The following is a 20,980-nucleotide window of genomic DNA, read 5'->3' as shown; positions in this document are numbered from 1 at the left end:
ATAACCATATTTTAGCCACTCTTTGTGTCACAAGTTACAGTCAGTGAACAGGGTTTAGAGGCCTAGAAAACATTGGCCTAATGAAACACTGAGTGTAGTGCATATTATAACATTCAATCTAACTAACTAAAATGACCAATTCAAAATGATTGAACTAATTTCATACAACATTACAAATAAAGAGATACAAAAGAGTTAAATACATATTTTTTTAAGAATGTAACTCAGGGTTTCCCAAACTCGGTCCTGGGGCCCCTTCTGGGTGCACGTTTTGGTTGTTGCCCTAGCACTACACAGCCGATTCAAATAACCAACTCATCATCAAGCTTTGATCATTTTAATAAGCTGTGTAGTGCTAGGGCAAAAACCAAAACGTGCACCCATTGGGGTCTAGGACCGAATTATGGTGGTGTAGTGTGACATCATTTATAGTCAATCACACTCAGCAAGATAAGTGTCCTGCAAGATCCTATAGTGTCCACCAGAAGGCGGTGTCATTATTGATTTGCGATCCAAATTGAAAAAGGTGTCTTGGACAGGAGTTGAGAATCGGACCTGGCATATTCTGCTGGCTGGATAAAAATAAGAAATACCTTGAGCAATAATGGAAATCTGACAGAATACTTAGCTATAATAATACTATACTATAATACTAATAGACATAGTGAGTATATATGAATGACCAATAATGACTAAAGAAGACTTAGACTAATTAGGCCTGAAAGGAAAAATGGTTCTAATAAATCAAACAAAGAATATGAGAAACATATGCAATAACATGAAACTTTATGAAAAGCCAATATTAGAAAATAAAGAAAAGTAGACCAGTGTCAAAAGTATATCCATGATTTCTTTGCTGCTGAACAGGGTTATTAGGCTAAAAGTCATGCTATTTAAAACCCAATTGTTTTAGCATCATATCTGGTCCTCTGGGATCAAAATGATCTCATTATGAAGATTCTGACAGAGAGTGGGTTATGCAATCTATTCAATTTAGGAAATTAGTAATGAGGGTCAAGGTGGTTTCCTTTTACAGAATATAAAGCAATTAATCCGTCTTAAGCCCTTTGGACAAATTCTACACTTTGGGACAGGAATAAGACACAGCGGGATATATCATATCATGCCAGAACAGTACCGGTCAGTTCTACTCTGTAAACTCTATTGAGAATGACAATATACTTTGTATTTATTGAGAATTACATTATTGGTTTACTATTTGCTGATAGTCAACAAAAAACCTAGCCTGTAAAGGACTTTAAATTCCACAGGAAGGTTCACATGTGATATTTGACACCAATATTACATAAACCTTATATTTTCCAATAATATTGTTGATCTGTTCTCTTTGCACAAATAAATGCAAATAATGAACCAGTAATCTCTCAGAGGTAAGACAAATCTTGAGAAATAGATCACAGTCTAATATTTAAATGCTGACTGGCACTTTCTTCACCTCAAAAACATCAGGATCATAATATCTATTCCTTACAGTAACCCCTCTGGAAAGCTCTCCACCTCTCCCGTCTCTCCCGTCTCTCCCGTCTCTCCCTCTCCCCCTCTTTTTTTGTGTGTTTTCACTACCACTCCCCGTTTCCTTCACCCTAGGCGGATCTCTGGCCTCGTGTCCAAGAGAAACATAATTCTGACTCTGACCTTCCTGCCAACCCCCCCCCCCCCACACACACATACACTCTTAGATTGTCCTTTACCCCATAGTGAATTGCTGAGCTGTTTAAAAGGTGCTCCAACTGAGATTTGCACAGGTACTTGACTCATCCAATCCAAGCTTACTCTGCATGTGTGGGGGCAGGGACCCTGTGGGCTGCTGGTGCTTAGAGACAGTTGTGAAACTCTTAGCTGCTGGCACTGACCTACAGTGTCTGTAGGTGGGAGAGTCTACACTGCAGCCTGGATACACATAGCTTGACAACAACAGAGAGAGAGAGAGATTTCACTTTTGTTTACTATCTACTTCCCTTGCTTTGGCAATGTTAACACACGTTTCCCATGCCAATAAAGCCCTTAAATTGAAATTGAAATTGAAATTGAGAGAGAGAGAGAGAGAGAGAGAGAGAGAGAGAGAGAGAGAGAGAGAGAGAGAGAGAGAGAGAGAGAGAGAGAGAGAGAGAGAGAGAGAGAGAGAGAGAGAGATAGAGGGAGGGACTTCCAAGGAAGGGATAGTGCTTTAAGGACCCTCACTCTCTCCTATTTGATGGACTGCGCACCCCCTTCATCAGTATTTGGAGCTGAACCGCTGTACCAGCACATACTGCAGCACCTCACTGAAGACAGGCTCTCACAGTCACTGGCATCTGACAGACTACCCTCCCTACCTCACAAAGAAAGGAAGGAATAAAACAAAAAGAAGACATAAGAACAAAAGCCAGAGACTGAGTCTGACTTCAAATCAAAGCCAGTGTGTTAAGTAAGAAGACTTGTTCCGTACTTCCACAGCCATGGCAGACAGTGTGATTGAGGAGTCTGACTACTACCCTGGGAAAGATGAATTGGACTGGGGATATCAAGAAGGTAAGGTTTTACTATACACTTTGTTTCCTTTCACTATTTTTCTCGCACAAAACAGAGCTTAGAAAAATAACATGTTCTTTCCCATTTTGGCACCAAACACAATGCATGCATTGATATGGAAATACAGTACTTTCTTCATAGATATAAACAGAAAAATACAAATCTCTCTGTCTCTTTCTCTCTCTCTCTCTTTCTCTCTTCTCTCTCTTTCTCTCTCTTTCTCTCTCTTTCTCTCTCTCTCTCTCGCACATACAGTAGGTAAAGAACCCAAAGAAGGTAGGGTCATTATTGGGGTAACTTGATCATGCAAATTAGCTGTCTAGAACTGAATTTGAGATTCATGAGTCACACCAATGATTTAGTATTCTAAGAGAGTAGTGGTCTAGCTACCATGCTTTCATGATTCTGAGCTTTTACCAGCTCATGTCCAGGGCTCCATTGTGTGCATTGTATGTCTCAAATTTGCCTCTGGGCTCTTAGGGTAATAGTCAAGGTTTCCAGTAACTGGGAAAAGAACATGAGAGATTGTAAAATCTAAGTCAAGAGCTATCCTTTTAGTAACTCTAATCAAAATCTAGTAAAAGTTGTGTCTAGTCATATTATTATTGGTGTTGACTTGAGATAGAAATATATATATTGTTGGTATGGGATAAAGTCATCCATACACTAAAGGAGGAGAGAGGACTTGTCTGTAGCGCTAACTAACTTAGCCACATTAGCTGCTTCATTTACTAACTCCTGGCTTTGCTTCAGAAAGCTTGTTTTTTCCGCACATGTTTTTGTGTTATGTGCTCCCTCTGCAATTCAAAGCCATGGTTTCATCATCTTAATTACAAGGCTAAGTAAGTGTGTGTGAGGTCAGACACTTCAGAGTGGGTCTGTATTTAGATTGGGTCAGTGATGTATGAAGGGAGAGCATTTATCCAGTTTATGTCCCCCATCATGGGACTAGAGGGAGAGACACTGTAGAAGGGTGTGTCCCTGACAGATTGTATATCAAATCTGATTTGATGAATTGCGTTTTGCACTCTCTCTGCACGTACAGCACAGTGATAAATGACTATGAAATAATTCAGGGCATGGTATGGAAAGACCAGAGACCTAAGACAGCTAGCTAACAGAGTGTGCTTACAGAGTGTGAAAAGATGTGAGACAATGATAATGAGGATATTTTCACAAACCATTTACACACAGAATGGAGAGATGTGGGATTAACAGTGTGTGAAAAATAGAGGGGGGAAAGGGAGGTATAGACAGAGAGTAAGAGACAAAAGAGAGAGAGAACGTGTGAGAGGTGGTAAGAAACAAGAACTAGAACGTCCTTGAATCCTGGTGACAGTTATTCTTGGTACCGACTCCCCAAGTGCTCAGCGTAGTGACACTGAGGGATTGGCGTACTCTTTAACTCCAGTGTGTGTGGTGTGTGTGTGCATGCGTGTGTCTGTGAGAGTGTGCATGCGTGCGTGTGTGTGTGTGTGTGCATATGCACACATTTGTGTGTCCTCAGTTATACACTTTGTTTATGCTGCTTGTGTATTCAAAGGCTGGATTTACACTCCACTAGACATACTCCGTCACCACGTTGTGACTTCACCACGCACCGCATGGAGACCTCTGCATGGAGATCTCAGTGCATGCCAGTGCCCAGAGGTTGTCACTTTACGCAAGCGTCAGTGACGTTGAGTGTCAGGCTAAGTTGTGTGTGTTTTCAGGTGTAGAGTGGGGTTTGCTGTTCCCTGATGCTAATGGGGAGTACCAGTCACCCATCAACCTGAACTCCCGGGAGGCGCGTTATGACCCCTTGCTCCTGGATGTGGGGCTCACACCCAATTACGTGGTGTGTCGGGACTGTGAGGTCATCAACGATGGACACACCGTACGCATCATGCTGAGGTCCAAATCAGGTGCAGACACACATCCCAAAAGTTTATATAACATTGCCATGGTACACATAAAAACAATTAATGGGTTCAATTTATGAAAAACCCTCCACAATAGTGATGATCTTGAATGCACTTTTTCAATGATCTTACATTAGCTGTGACCACTGAAAGTTGAGTCAATGACTGTGTGCTGCATGGGAAATACAGATACACTTCAGAGTTTAATCAGAATTCAAACCTACATTCAAAACCCCAGATCATCTGATGTGGTCTGCATTTCCTGTGTCTGCTCTCCCATGATGCTCTGGGTTTCCTGTCTGCAGTGGTAACTGGCGGCCCATTGCCAAGTGATCATGAGTACGAGCTGCATGAGGTGCGCTTCCACTGGGGCAAAGAGAACCAGCGGGGCTCAGAACACACTGTCAACTTTAAGGCCTTCCCCATGGAGGTATGGGTCTCGGCCAAACACACACATGCGGGCCATCAAGAAAGCATGCACACACACACACACGCATACACACACACACTGTCCGCTTCAAGGCCCTGACCATGTTTATCTAAGTTAGAGGCCACTGTTACAGTACTCAGAAAGAGGGACTTGTTATGTTCACATAAAAACAGGTTATTTGGGGTCAGGGCTTTAAAAGCTCATTACTTTGTTTCATATATTTGCACATCACTCAGGCCATTGACGCGTTTGAAAGGGCCTGAAGAGGCTATGCCACTGGTGGTTTGGCTTTATAAGCTTCATTCTCTATTTAAGGTGCTTGGTGCTCTATTTAAAACTGTAGAGTGCACTAATGTCCCTTACACCTGCTCTGTCTCGGCCCTGTCTTCTGCAGCCTACCTCTGTCCATCATTCTTTCATTTTCTTTCCTTCTTTCTTTCTTTCTTTCTTTCTTTCTTTCTTTCTTTCTTTCTTTCTTTCTTTCTTTCTTTCTTTCTTTCTTTCTTTCTTTCTTTCTCTGAATATCATATGTGATCGGCTTCACTATAATATGGTACAATACAATACATGTGCTTCCCCCCCAGCTCCATCTGATCCACTGGAACACAACCCTGTTCAACAGTGTGGAGGAAGCCCTGGGTAAGAAGAACGGAGTTCTCATCATCGCTCTGTTTGTGCAGGTATTGATTGCTTTGGTCTCACTCTAAAGTCATATGAGAATCCCCTCTTCTCATGGTCTGTATGGTTCTGTTAGGCACTTTCCAACTTGGTTTGTTATTACTGTAATTTATATCATATCATATTCATATCAGCTTTGACACTAAAGATTTGACACTAAACATATCTTTTTTTAATTGTACTGAGAAAAACCACCACATTGAAATAACCAAGATAACATTTGACTGAAGTGAACTGCCTTGAGGTAATGACTGAATATATGAATGGACAAACACTTAGTGGTGTGAAGTACGTAAGTCGTTTTGGGGGGTATCTGTACTTTACTTTACTATTTATATTTTTGACAACTTTACTTTAACTTCACTACATTCCTTAAGAAAATATGTACTTTTTACTCCCATACATTTCTCTGACACCCAAAGGTACTTGTTACACTTTGAATGCTTAGTTGGACAGGAAAATTGTTTAATTCACACTTATCAAGAGAACACGTGGTCATCCCTACTGCCTCTGATCAGGCGGACTTACTAAACACAAATGCTTTGTTTGTGAATGAGGTCTGAGTGTTGGAGTGTACCCATGGCTATCCGTAAATAAATAAATAAAATACAATTGTGCAGTCTGGTTTGTTTAAAGGGATACTTCGGGATTTTGGCAATGAAGCCCTTTATCTTCTTCCCCAGAGTCAGATTAACTTGTGAATACCATTTTTATTTCTCTGCGAGCGATTTGAAGGAAGTTGCTAACAGGCGCTAGCACAATTGCTAACTAGTGTTAGCACAATGACTGGAAGTCTATGGGTATCTGCTAGCTAGCAGATACCCATAGACTTACAGTCATTGTGCTAATGTTAGTTAGCATTGGTTCGTGAAACTAACTTGACCTTCCTTCATACAGGACACAGAGACATAGAAATGGTAACCACAAGTTCATCTGACTCTGGGGAAGTAGATAAAGGGTCTCATTGCCAAAATCTCAAAGTATCCCTTTAATATAAGGAATTTGAAAGTATTTATTGCATTTACTTTTACTTTTGATACTTAATGATATTTTAGCATTGAGTTTTGCTTTTAAAAAGTATATTTAAAGCCAGATACTTTTAGACTTTTACTGAAGTAGTATTTTACTGGGTTAATTTCACTTTTAGTTGAGTCATTTTCTAATAAAGTATCTTTACTTTTACTCAAGTATGATAATTGGGTACTTTTCCACCATTGCCACATCCTGTCAGGATGCTTCAAACACGTCAACAGCCCCATGTTAAGATGTGTTAACATCATAACATTACGTTGATCTGTTAGGACATTCTTTCCTGACCTCTTTTTGACTTGATGCCCTTGACATTGTTTCCTTCAGATAGGGAAGGAGCATCTGGGGTTGAAGGCCATAACAGAAGTGCTGCAGGACCTACAATACAAGGTAAGATGTTGGCGTCCATTTTGTTGTCCAAGTGCTATTGTTATGGTGATGATGTTATGGTTATGAGTTGTCATGGTGATGAGAGGGCAGAGGTAATGAGAAATTACTGATATGACCTAAGGGGGTAGAAACCCAATGCTTAACTGAGAGCTAGAGGAAGACATACAGTACATAGACAATAAAACTAGGCAGTTAACAGAAAATCAGCAGAGGTGCAACGATTGGAGCATGCAGCAATTGATTCATTTATTTATTATTGATTTTTCAATTAATTAATTTTTCAATTAATGCTCCAGATTGATTTGAAACCATCTGAAACATTTAAGATTAGACAGGAGAAATGTTGATGCAGAATGTGAAGAAGGAGCTCCAGTAGTACAGATGATCTGCAATAATACAGTCATGACAAACATGGTGGCTAAATGAACAGCACATTACAAATGAAGCAAATCAACAAATATTTTAGTGTGTTGACCTATCTTTACAGGGGAAGACCAAGATAATACCGTGCTTCAATCCCAACACACTACTTCCTGGTGAGTCCTTCATCTAATTGTGTATGATTCCTGCTTGCATGCATGGTGTGACACAGTATTAGATGAAGATATGGTATGTGTTTGTTGCTCCCTCCAGATCCTCTCCTGAGAGACTACTGGGTGTATGAGGGCTCCCTGACCACCCCTCCATGTAGTGAGCGCGTCACCTGGATCCTGTACCGCTATCCACTCACCATCTCACAGTTACAGGTAGGCCATCTGACACATGGTCTGGTTCAATGAATCAATCAAATGTATTTTAGAAAGGCCATTTTACATCAGCAGTTGTCACAAAGTGCTTTACTGATACCCATCCTAAAACCCCAAAGATCAAGCATTGCAGATGCAGATGCAGATGCACAATGGCTAAGAAAAACTCCCTACCCTGCTGAAACCCCCCACTATAGAACAGCAGAAATTTTCAAGCTGGTCCATGATGGTTTATGCTGGTCAGTGCTTGTCTAATGCTGGTCAAGCTGGTCTGACCAGCATGGTCTAGCTGGTTATGCCGGCCGAACAGAATGGTCTAGCTGGTCAAGCTGGTCTGACCAGCATGGTCTAGCTGGCAAAACCACACCCATAATTATCATTTATTTCCCAGCATGCTCTATTGAAGTTCGATATTTTTAATTGTTTGTTTCAATATCTGTGTTTTTGCATGTACATTGACTGATTAATTAATCTTATGCGACACAAAGATAAATAACATACATTTTTCTCAACTATTCCAATCTGAATTAGTAGTTGGACTTTTTGCACCTGCTACTGAAATGGTTGTTCCAGTTTAGATGGTTTAGGTAGTCTCATTTATTAATCTTTCTAACCTTGGCAGTCATTCTGAATTCAGATTGTGGGTGAATAAAAGTTCATAATGTGACTTCCAGGCCTGATGTGGCCACTGTATTAGGGAAAAACTAGGCCTTCATTTATGATATATGTAACTTTTTGGGTGACCCAACCAAATTCACATAGAAATGTGTGTTATAGAGATGTCATTCTCATTGAAAGCAAGTCTAAGAAGCGGTAGATCTGTGCTATGTGTGCGCTTGTCACGTTCGTTCATAGACGGGTCAGACCAAGGCGCAGCGTGATATGCATACATGTTTATTTTAAACTTAGTAAACAATGACAAAACAATAAACCAACGAAACGTGACGTCCAAAGGTAACACACAACAAACCTCACACGGAACAAGATCCCACAACTTAACGAGTGCCAATAGGCTGCCTAAGTATGATCCCCAATCAGAGACAACGAGTGACAGCTGCCTCTGATTGGGAACCACACCGGCCAACATAGATCTACACATACTAGAACATAAACATAGATATACACCACATAGAAAATCACACCCTGACTCAACAAATTAGAGTCCCCTGAGTCAGGGCGTGACAGTACCCCCCCCCAAAGGTGCGGACTCCGACCGCACAACCTTTACTTAACAGGGTAGGGGCCGGGTGGGCATTCCGCCTCGGAGGCAGATCCGGCTCCGGGCGTGACAACCACCTATTCTCCGCCTCCCTGTTGCGCCCCTGGTCTGGTCTAAACCTATGCGCGCTGCTTCCCCTCTCCTTCCTCCCACTATACTCCAAGCCCTGTCTGGACCCTGGTGTGGGAGACCCCGAACCTGGAGAGGGGCTGACGTCTGGGTCTGGACTGGAGCCGCTGACCGGAGCTGGACCGGGCACCGGTGGAGCGGACTGCTCAGGCTACGGACTGGAGCCGCTGACCGGAGCTGGACTTGGCAACGGTGGAGCGGACTGCTCTGGCTCCGGAGTAGAGCCGCTGACCGGATCTGGACTGGACCCCGGTGGAGCGGACTGCTCTGGCTCCGGAGTGGAGCAGCTGACCGGAGCCGGATCAGGCACCGGTGGAGCGGACAGCTCTGGCTCCGGAGTGGAGCTTCTGACCAGAGCTGTATCAGGCACCGGCGGAGCGGACTGCTCTGGCTCCAGAGTGGAACAGCTGACCGGAGCTGGATCAGGCACCGGTGGAGCGGACTGCTCTGGCTCCGGAGTGGAGCCGCTGACCAGAGCTGTATCAGGCACCGGTGGAGCGGACTGCTCTGGCTCCGGAGTGGAGCAGCTGACCGGTGCCGATCCAGGCACCGGTGGAACGGGCACAGGCCGTGCCGGACTGGACAAACGCACCACTGGTCAGGTGCGAGGAGCAGGCACGGGCCGGACCGGACTGGCGACGCGCACCACTGGTTTGGTGTGAGGAGCAGGAACAGGCCGGGCCGGGCTGGCGATGCGCACCACTGGCTTGGTGCGAGGAGCAGGAACAGGCCGGGCCGGGCTGGCCAAACGCACTACTGGTCTGGTGCGAGGAGCAGGCACGGGCAGGACCGGACTGGCGACGCGCACCACTGGTTTGGTGCGAGGAGCAGGAACAGGCCGGGCCGGGCTGGCGACGCGCACCACTGGCTTGGTGCGAGGCGCAGGAACAGGCCGGGCCGGGCTGGCGACGCGCACCACTGGCTTGGTGCGAGGAGCAGGAACAGGCCGGGCCGGGCTGGCAACGCGCACCACTGGCTAGGTGCGAGGAGCAGGAACAGGCCGGGCCGGGCTGGCGACGCGCACCACTGGCTTGGTGCGAGGAGCAGGAACAGGCCGGGCCGGGCTGGCGACGCGCACCACTGGCTTGGTGCGAGGAGGAGGAACAGGCCGGGCCGGGCTGGCGACGCGCACCACTGGCTTGGTGCGAGGAGCAGGAACAGGCCGAGCCGGGCTGGCGACGCGCACCACTGGCTTGGTGCGAGGAGCAGGAACAGGCTGGGCCGAGCTGGCGACGCGCACCACTGGCTTGGTGCGAGGAGCAGGAACAGGCCGGGCCGGGCTGGCGACGCGCACCACTGGCTTGGTGCGAGGAGCAGGAATAGGCCGGGCTGGCAACGCGCACCACTGGCTTGGTGCGAGGAGCAGGAACAGGCCGGGCCGGGCTGGCGACGCGCACCACTGGCTTGGTGCGAGGAGCAGGAACAGGCCGGGCCGGGCTGGCGACGCGCACCACTGGCTTGGTGCGAGGAGCAGGAACGGGTCGGGCCGTACTGGGAACACGCACCACTGGCTTAGTGCGGGGAGCAGGAACGGGCCGGACCGGACTGGCGACACGCACCACTTGCTTGGTGCGAGGAGCGGGACTGGGTTCCTTTATTAACCCCCGCTCCTTCTGCTGCCTAACCAGCTCTTCTCGCCGTGCCTCTACACTTTCCTTCTCCCTTTTAGCCTCCTGTAGCGCCTCCCTCTGACCGAATAACTCCTGCTCCCTCTGAACCAATAGCCCCCGTAACATGGTGGCCTCCTCTCCTAACCTGCAGATTCGCCCTTCCACGGCCTCCTGCTGCCTCGTCATCCACCCCGTATGCCCCCCCCAAACATTTTCTTGGGGTTGCCTCTCGGGTCTCCGTCGTCGGCACGGTTGGCGCCGTTTCTCCTCTCCTACCTGGGCATCAACCTTCATCGCCTCCCGATAACGGACGGCCTCCTCCTCAGTAATTCTCCCCCAACCGAGGAGGACATCTACTAAAGTTACCTCCCGTTGAATCCCCGGCGTTTGCTCCTTCTGGGCACGCTGCTTGGTCCTTGTTTGGTGGGATCTTCTGTCACGTTAGTTCATAGATGGGTCAGACCAAGGCGCAGCGTGATATGCATACATGTTTATTTTAAACTTAATAAACAACGACAAAACAATAAACCAACGAAATGTGACGGCCAAAGGTAACACACAACAAACCTCACACGGAACAAGATCCCACAACTTAACGAGTGCCAATAGGCTGCCTAAGTATGATCCCCAATCAGAGACAATGAGTGACAGTTGCCTCTGATTGGGAACCACACCGGCCAACATAGAACTACACATACTAGAACATAAACACAGATATACACAACATAGAAAATCACACCCTGACTCAACAAATAAGAGTCCCCTGAGGGCGTGACAGCGCTATTTCAATGCTTCCCGTTCTTAAGTTTAGTTTTTGCGTCTTTTACTTTCGGTTTTGTATACCAGCCTCAAACAGCTGAAAATACAATATTTTTGGTTATGAAAAATATATTTCACAGTAGATTAGATGGTACTATGATTATCTACACTATACTTGCTTGTTTTGTCACATAAACTGAAATTAGGAAAACTATTAGAATTTTAGCAACCAGGAAATGGCGGAGCGATTTCTTCATAGTGCATCTTTAAGCACTTTGATGCTTGTTTTGTTGGTGACCAGCATATGCTGGTACATATGATGGTATGCTGGTCATCAGCATATCAGCATCAAAGTGTCCAAAACACAATGAAGGCTGGTCACCAGCAAAACCAGCACTAGTCACCAGCATACGCTGGTCTATGCTGTTTACTTTCAGCAGGAACCTAGTAAGAAACCTAGAGAGAAACCAGGCTCCGAGAGGTGGCCAGTCCTTTTCTGGCTGTACCTGGGGTGGCAAGAGTATTTTTGGCCATTAAGGCCAGATCATTTTTCAAGACCTTCAAACATCCATAGATGACCAGCAGGGGCAAATAATAAAGAATTCTTCCATGTTGGTTTCTAGACCCTTGCCCCAGGTCCTACCCCTAGGTCTTATCCATTCACATAGCAATGGTGATGGCACCTCCTAGCACTCCAAGTGGCCATATTGCTTTTATACCAAATGTTATTCAAACCAGCTCCACTTCCATAGATCTTGAGGTTGCTCTAGCTACCTGCATTGAAGTGTGTGTTCTGCTAGAAGGTAAGATAAGGCGTTGTGATTGATTTGGCACTTATAGCCCCATATCTATGAACCAATGTCCCAACCTCTGATTCAACAGCATTGCACAATACAGTTTGTCCTCCCAGTCAGCACACTTTCTACAGAGGCTTTGATGCTGAGCAAGCCTTTCATATGCAGTCTGTTTAGGAACACCTTTAAACTTGTGATGTGATGGTAGATCATTGTTAAATGGAATATTCTATGTAGATTCTCTCATCTCCCAGCTGTAGCATTGTTTTATAACTGTTGACTATTGTTGGATCAGTTAACTAAAAGCACTATGAAAAGTACTACATTGTTCCTTATGGTTACCATCTAGTGAAGCCAGAACAAATAAAAAACCTTTTAGTGCATTTTATTGAGTCGTCAGTATTGATTGATTAATCTGATAATGATCGTTAATGGCTCTGTTTACGTAGACAGCTCTATGACATTCTACTGTTGTCAAGGCTTAGTTGGCTGTGCCTCATATAAAATCCTGTATTACTGAATCCATCTGTCTTGTTTGTTTTGGGTAAACACTATCCTCCTGTATTGGCGCAGTCTGACCGTCTAACCAGATAACTATTAGCTCAGGGCAAGGTGTCCAGTCCAGTACCCAATGGAAATGTTAACAGAGAATGTCTGTCATTTTACTGCTACACATACAAGACCAGACTCACCTGGAAAGAGGTCTGTAAAATAGACCAGGAAGAAATTAGGCCTAACTCTTAGCCTAAGCATACAGTAGAATGCAAACATGTACAGCACACTGAAAACACTAAATAAGATAAGATATACTTTATTAGTCAACACAAGATGGAAATTTGTCTTGTGCTTTTATCCAACCAGTACCCCCCCACAACATTAGGTTTGAAAGGCTGGAGCAGACGGCAGCCGCAGTGTAGCTAGACAGAACACTTATCGAAACTAGACGGAATACTTCTCTTAATTCATCTACCACCACTCTTTCCCTTCTACATAACTTATCTCTCTCTCTCCCTTCCTCCATTTCCCTCATCTCATCACTCTCTCTCTTACTCCCTCTCATCCCTCTCTCTCCTCCTCCTCCTCCTCCTCCTCCTCTTCATCATCTCTCCCAGATAGAGGAGTTCAGGAGGCTCAGGTCCCACCTGAAAGGTGCTGATCTACCTGAGGGGAACGACGGGATGTTGGGAGACAACTTCCGCCCCACTCAGCCCCTCAGCGACAGGACCGTCCGGGCTGCCTTTCAGTGACACCCCCCTTCCCCCATCCATCTTCCATGGGGGATCTTTAGCTCCATGTTTAACAGGTAAAGGTCAACCATGTAAATACCAAGTACATGGTTTTTAAATACACTACATGACCAAAGGTATGTGAACACCGGCTCATCGAAAACATCTCATTCCAAAATCATGGGCATTAATATGGAGTTGCTCCCCCCTTTGCTGCTATAACAGCCTCCACTCTTCTGGGAAGGCTTTCCACTAGATGTTAGAACATTGCTGCGGGGACCTGCTTACATTCAGAATGGCTCTTCAGTAAGGCCATTCTACTGCCAATGTTTGTCTATGGAGATTGCATGGCTGTGTGCTTATTTTATACACCAAATCCACTAATTTGAAGGGGTGCCCACATACTTTTGTATATATAGTGTACTTTATATGTGTATAGATATTTTCAAAAGTGTTCTTGACATCTGTGTGACTACTAGATACCATCGCTCTTCACAACCACAAACCAGGTTCAAACCTGTGAGTTTGACCTCCTTCCTCTTATACAGTGCCTTGCAAAAGTATTCATTCCCCTTGGCATTTTTCCTAATTGGTTGCATTACAACCTGTAATTTAAATTGATTTTTATTTTGATTTCATATAATGGACATACACAAAATTGTCCAAATTGGTGAAGTGAAATAAAAAAAAGTACTTGTTTCAAAATATTCTAAAAAATAAATAATGGAGAAGTGGTGCGTGCATATGTATTCACCCCCTTTGCTATGAAGCCCCTAAATAAGATCTGGTGCAACCAATTACCTTCAGAAGTCACATAATTAGTTAAATAAAGTCCTTCTGTGTGCAATCTAAGTGTCACATGATCTGTCACATGATCTCAGTATATATACACCTGTTCTGAACGGCCCCAGAGTCTGCAACACCACTAAGCAAGGTGCACCACCAAGCAAGTGGCACCATAAAGACCATGGAGCTCTCCAAACAGGTCAGGGACAAAGTTGTGGAGTACAGATCAGGTTTGGGTTATAAAAAAATATCTGAAACTTTGAACATCCCACGGAGCACCATTAAATCCATTATTAAAAAATCCAAAACTCACGGACCAGGCAAGGAGGGCATTAATCAGAGAAGCAACAAAGAGACCAAAGATAACCCTGAAGGAGCTGCAAAGCTCCACAGCGGAGATTGGAGTGTCTGTCCATAGGACCACTTTAAGCCGTACACTCCACAGAGCTGGGCTTTACAGAAGAGTGGCCAGAAAAAAGCCATTGCTTAAAGAAAAAAATAAGCAAACATGTTTGGTGTTCGCCAAAAGGCATGTGGGAGACTCCCCAAACATTTGGAAGAAGGTACTCTGGTCAGATGAGACTAAAATATAGCTTTTTGGCCATCAAGGAAAACGTTATGTCTGGCGCAAACCCAACACCTCTCATCACCCCGAGAACACCATCCCCACAGTGAAGCATGGTGGTGGCAGCATCATGCTGTGGGGATGTTTTTCATTGGCAGGGACTGGGAAACTGGTCAGAATTGATGGAATGATGGATGGTGCTAAATATAGGGAAATTATTGAGGGAAACCTGTTTCAGTCTTCCAGAGATTTGAGACTGGGACGGAGGTTCTCCTTCCAGCAGGACAATGACCTTAAGCATACTGCGAAAGCAACACTTGAGTGGTTTAAGGGGAAACATTTAAATGTCTTGGAATGGCCTTGTCAAAGCCCAGACCTCAATCCAATTGAGAATCTGTGGTATGACTTAAAGATTGCTGTACACCAGCAGATCCCATCCAACTTGAAGGAGCTGGAGCAGTTTTGCCTTGAAGAATGGGCAAATATCCCAGTGGCTAGATGTGCCAAGCTTATAGAGACATACCCCAAGAGACTTGCAGCTGTAATTGCTGCAAAAGGTGGCTCTACAAAGTATTGACTTTATGCACGCTCAAGTTTTCTGTTTTTTTGTCTTATTTCTTGTTTGTTTCACAAGAAAAAATATTTTGCATCTTCAAAGTGGTAGGCATGTTGTGTAAATCAAATGATAAAACCCCCCCAAAAATCTATTTTAATTCCAGGTTGTAAGGCAACAAAATAGGAAAAATGCCAAGGGGGGTGAATACTTTCGCAAGCCACTGTACATATTCAGAGTGTTACTTTAGCACAAGTTCATTACATTTACGTGTATAAGACGCCACTTGTTGTTTTACCAAATATTGACTACAGACTGTATGTTCCTCTATAACAAGGGCTGAAGGAAACTAATTTATACCACAGCAACACAAAGAGCCAAGTATCAAATTAAATCGGGGTTATGTTGTCATGCCCTGGAAGTCACAGTTTAATGGAAATAGGCCAGGCATTTCCCAGAGGTAAAATAATAATGGCACCACTCAACACTGGATCAGTGTCAGAGCTATAGTAATAATGAGCTAACCCAGTTCTTCTACTAATCTAGGACTAGCTATGGTGTTGTGTGTGGAGCGGAGGGATATCTATTTTAGAGCTTGCGTTGGGAACACATGGGATAGTGGAAAATAACTCATTTTGAGTGGATGGATTTGGATGTGCTCAACCGAGGGCACAGGGACAAAGTGTGGCTCGGCCTCTACTGCATGTGAAAGAACATGACTGTATCAGAGAGCCAAGAGACACTTGTTTGGTAGTTTGACATATGTTTTAGTAGCTATTAGCTTAGTATAACAAACTGTATGGAAATGGTTGTATAATAGTTGAGTAAAAGTAAAGATACCTTAATAGAAAATGACTCAAGTAAAAGTGAAAGTAATCTAGGAAAATACTACTTGAGTAAAAGTCTAAAAGTATCTGGTTTTAAATGTACTTAAGTACAGTGGTGGAAAAAGTACTCAATTGTCATACTTGAGTAAAAGTAAAAAGTTAAAGTAAATGCTATACATCAAATTCCTTATATTAAGCAAACCAGATGGCACGATTTTCTTGTTCTTGTTAATTTACGGACAGACAGGGCACACTCCAAAACTCAGACATCATTTACAAACACAGTATTTGTGTTTAGTGAGTCCGCCAGATCAGAGGCTGTAGGGATGACAACACGTTATGTTGATATGTGCATGATTTGGGCCATATTGCTGTCCTGCCTGATAAAAAAATATAATAATGTAACGAGTACTTTTGGGTGTCAGGTAAAATGTATGGGAGTAAAAAGTAGATATTTTCTTTAGGAATGTAGTGGTGTAAAAGTAAAAGTAATCAAAAATATACATAGTAAAGTGAAGTACGGATACTTCCAAAAAACGATTTAAGTAGTACTTTAAAGTATTTCTACTTAAGTACTTTACACCACTGGGAAACAGTGTAGCTACAGAGAGAAATGTGGGAGAGATAGTAGAGCATTGTCTCTTTGGTAAGGGATATGACCTGACCATACCTGAGAGGGGCCAGGAAAAGGGTGAATAGTGGAGGAAGAAGGAGGGATAGAGGAAGGGGGTTCTGAAGGGGACCTGACTGTTGACTCAAATTGCACAATTCAGCAATACCTTAAACTACATTACTAAACTATTACTGATTTAATCATAAGGGAAAATGCATGTAATTACATTGTAACACATTTGTAAATGCAGGTAGTTAAATGGGTCTGCCAATTGTCAATTCTGTTTACCATGGAAATACAAAAAGGTGGTCAGTACTGCATAATTGCATGCACTAACTTAGCTTGTTACAATTACATCATATATATTGTGTAAGTGATTTTATCTATTGTTTTTGTATAGACCATTTATTTCATTTTTTGCATATTTAAATCAAAACAACCATACAGTATATCAAACTATACACACACCCAATGGGCCACAACAAATAAAATACAAAAAAGAATAACCAACTAGACAAACCAACATATTAAACAAAAACACAAATACACTAACAAAATACATAGGGAGAGTTTTTTTCTTCTGATAAATGATATTTTGTGGCCATGATATTCCTTTGTGCCTTTAAGGAAAAACAAGAACCGTTCCCATATCTTTTTGGAGTCATTTACGTTTGAGTCATTTAGCAGACACTCTTACACAGAGCGACTAGGGTTAAGTGCCTTGCTCAAGGCCACATCAACAGTTTTTTCCCCACCTAGTCGGCTTGGTTACTGGCCCAACGCTCTTAACCGCTAGGCTACCTGCCGCAATGTTGTTTTTATCAACAGATTTGAAATGTTATTGACCCAGTAAGTACTCTGGTATAAGGATTTATAAGGATTGTGTGACATAAAGTGCGTAAAATGTCATATTTCTAGCTCTGTAACCATCATAGAGCATACACAGAAAACAGGGTAATAGTTTGTGGATTTAAAAGTGGAAAATCGTACATCATAACATTGCACAATGTCAAACAACTCTAACACAAAACAAGGGACTTATAAAAGAACACTTTGCTCCTCTACCCGCCACCTCTGTCCAAACCCAGTCTTGGGGGTGACATTATTGCTGGAATGTTCCAACATCTGCTAAATATTCCCTTTTTTTATTTTCATAGTGAGAAAGAGAGAGTGAAACGAGAGAAGGAGAGAAAGGAGGGGAGAGGGAGAAATGGCCTTTCTGAATCGGCTGGATGGCTGGAAGTTATGTTACATTGGATCACCTGGACTGGTAGCTACAGATTGTAACACCAGATTTGGACCATTATACTGGTCGTTACAGGTGTGGCTATACAAAACGTTGCCAGAGATTTTTCAACTAACCTGGTATTGGCGATACTATATTTGTCCTCGATTAGTGGAAACAGGAGTGTCATAGAATATCCGTGCCCAGTTGCAGGGGATCCGTTTGAATTTAGAAAATGCTCTGTTATTAAAATAAATATATGTTTTGGTCCATGAAGTAATCCAACAATGTGTACACCACCATCTTGTCTTTTTCAAATCTTCTCTCATTTATTGAGACAGGGGGGTCCACCAAAGTGCCACGTGCCAGGATGACAAATACATGTCTCGATCAATGAGAGAAGATTTTTAAAAAATAACAAGATGGCGGCGTACACATTGTCGCCAATACCAGGTTAGTTAAAAAATCTCTGCCGACGTTTTGTATAGCCACACCTGTAACTACCAGTATAATTGTCCACATTTCTGGGGTTAAATCACATTATCTGGTGTTACAATTTGTAGCTACTGGACTTGGATGGAGCTCACAAAGGCACAATTTTACTCTGTGTGTTGATGAAGGCAGCGCTGACAGACCAACCAGCTGGCTTCACCTGTGACCTGGAACATAGCCATTTGCTGTTGGCTGGGCCAAGATGGATCCATGCTCTGGAAGGAGAGACATGATTGGCTCTGATCCAATATCCATATTATCACTAGTATACTATAGATGGAAGCGCTGGATTGGGCACGCATTCTTAGTGGTGTGATACTGGGGTTATTGGTGGAATGTAGTCCTTGTGATAGGATTTGTGTAGGCTACATACCGGTATGCATACTTAGCTTGGGGCATGTAATTCTGTACTGTCCGCATTCCATAATATGTGAACGAGGCATAGTCATGCAGGTTGTAGTTTGTGTAATAAGATGAAAAATGTGAATGAACTAACACCTGTCCCTAGGGATTTTCAAAATATGGAAAATAAATGTACAGCACATTACTTTAAAAAATATGTATGATAATAATGCTGTTAAAACCGTACTGTCTCTCAGAATAGGAAATACACTAACAAGCAGAAATATAATATACATGGGCTGGTCAGGTTTAATGACCTCAGGTCAGATTTAATGACCTCAGGTCAGGTTTAATGACCTCAGGTCAGGTTTAATGACCTCAGGTCAGGTTTAATGACCTCAGGTCAGGTTTAATGCTGTATAATCTCAGATGTCTCATAGGCTGATATTTGTTGAGATATTTCCGTCAGCTTCTGGCTCCTGTCCTCGCAGTATTAAAAGTAGTGTTTTTGTGCTTTTCGATATCTGCTTATTTAGCAATAGGAAGCATGACATTAGACGGTTAGACCACAGTGTGCCCTTTCTTGTAAAAACAAAGGAAACATTCATCAAAGGTAAATCACCTTTAAGGGCTCCAGACACACAGTACAGCACAGGGTTATAGGCTATGAAAAAAGACTTGAATTTTCTTGTGATATTTTTAGACGTTTTAAGGTATGTAGTTCTTGTACTGACTGTAATGTGATGATGATGATAACGATTACTCTAACTGTAACTTAACAATAAAGGTAAAATTGTTATTAGTAACACATTAGTCACTGGTTGTTATTTCAACTATCTAACTAGTTCCATGGCCTATTCAACTTACCATTACACCACTGAAAAATATCACTACCATTTAATATGGGTAGGTATATGATTAACTTGATTTTAAATTGAATTTTCATTACATATGACCAAAATTGTAGACTTTTGCAGTCTCTGCCACATTATACCATGTATACAATAGGCCCTACTGTACTAGTGTCTGTCTCCAGCATTTCCCTGAGGAAGCAACCAAACTGGATCGGTGAGAAAAGAGCCAGTTAATGACATACACACCTACAGCTGGAGGCTATGTTTACACCAGGATGTGCTCGTTACACGGGCCATAATGGATAAAGTCAGGCTATCACACCCACCTATCTAATACACAGCTAATCTGCCCACAGGGAGCTCTCATCTCACAGTGCAACAGTACAACAGAGACCCACCCATATTATTAGTATAAGCCATAAACATACTGGAATACAATACAGGGGACTGCGAGTTGTGCCAGGAGTTTTTCCTGGCAATGTGACCTGGGCCAGGAGATTTTCATGGCCAAGAATAACTACAATCATGTCCAGCTGTTTTGTGGCCTTGAAGAGAGGAGGAGACTGGAATCATTGTAAAGAAATACAAAATATGAATCAACATTTTGGGGTTATTCATAAAAAGGAAAATGACATTTACATATTTTTAACCTGTCATTAAAATTATTTACATAATTACTACATAGTTATAAGAGCAACTTAATATAAAGTGTGATGGGTTTCAGCAGGAAACCACATACAGCGGCACTATGCTGTAGCGTCTATGGTAGGAATGTGAATGAGACCAAACAGGTCTTACAGTGCCCTCCTCTGTCTGAATGACTAATGCCAGCATAGAAACACAGGCACTTCAACTGTCAGAGAAAATACACTGCACCTCATATGATGCCTCATACACTGAAAATGACTACTATAGCACTGGAGAAAACATGACACCTGAAAGGTCACTGTTAAAGGGGGTCACATGACTGTAGCTAGACATAATTGTACTAACATAGGCTAGTTGGCTGAGTCACAGTGCAAAGACATGTAAATGACCCAAATGTACTATCATGACTTTATCTCTTGCACAATCCTCTGTTTTTGTGATATTTCCTATCTATTGGTTAAACTAGCTTGAGATTTAAGCTTTAATTATTTAGAAAGCATGGAGTTAGATTTGTGCATGCATCATTCACAGCAAATGCCTCCCTAGTTTCTTTAACTGAGTTGCAGTTATTCAGTGAAACAGCAGGGGACACTCTAATCCAACGCTGTGAGAACCTGGTCTGGACTAAAGTG

At 43.1% G+C, this 20,980-nt stretch overlaps 1 protein-coding gene across 1 annotated transcript; it reads left to right on the top strand.

Annotated features, from left to right (window-relative positions):
- Window positions 1-2,459: 2,459 nt before the first annotated feature.
- Window positions 2,460-19,650, top strand: LOC311150769 (carbonic anhydrase-related protein-like; the record flags this gene model as incomplete). The annotated part of the gene is made up of 9 exons (XM_084188294.1): window positions 2,460-2,532; window positions 4,245-4,436; window positions 4,739-4,863; window positions 5,448-5,543; window positions 6,898-6,960; window positions 7,448-7,496; window positions 7,594-7,706; window positions 13,330-13,520; window positions 18,633-19,650. 8 exons carry the CDS (start codon window positions 2,460-2,462, stop codon window positions 13,462-13,464), a joined length of 846 nt encoding a protein of 281 aa, XP_084044420.1. The 3' UTR covers window positions 13,465-13,520; window positions 18,633-19,650.
- Window positions 19,651-20,980: the final 1,330 nt, after the last annotated feature.

The sequence above is a fragment of the Coregonus lavaretus genome (assembly GCF_964263955.1).
Source record: "Coregonus lavaretus genome assembly, chromosome: 23".
Taxonomy (NCBI): Eukaryota; Metazoa; Chordata; class Actinopteri; order Salmoniformes; family Salmonidae; genus Coregonus; species Coregonus lavaretus.
The sequence above is the reverse complement of the archived record's forward strand: the minus strand, read 5'-3'. Positions and strand labels throughout refer to the sequence as shown.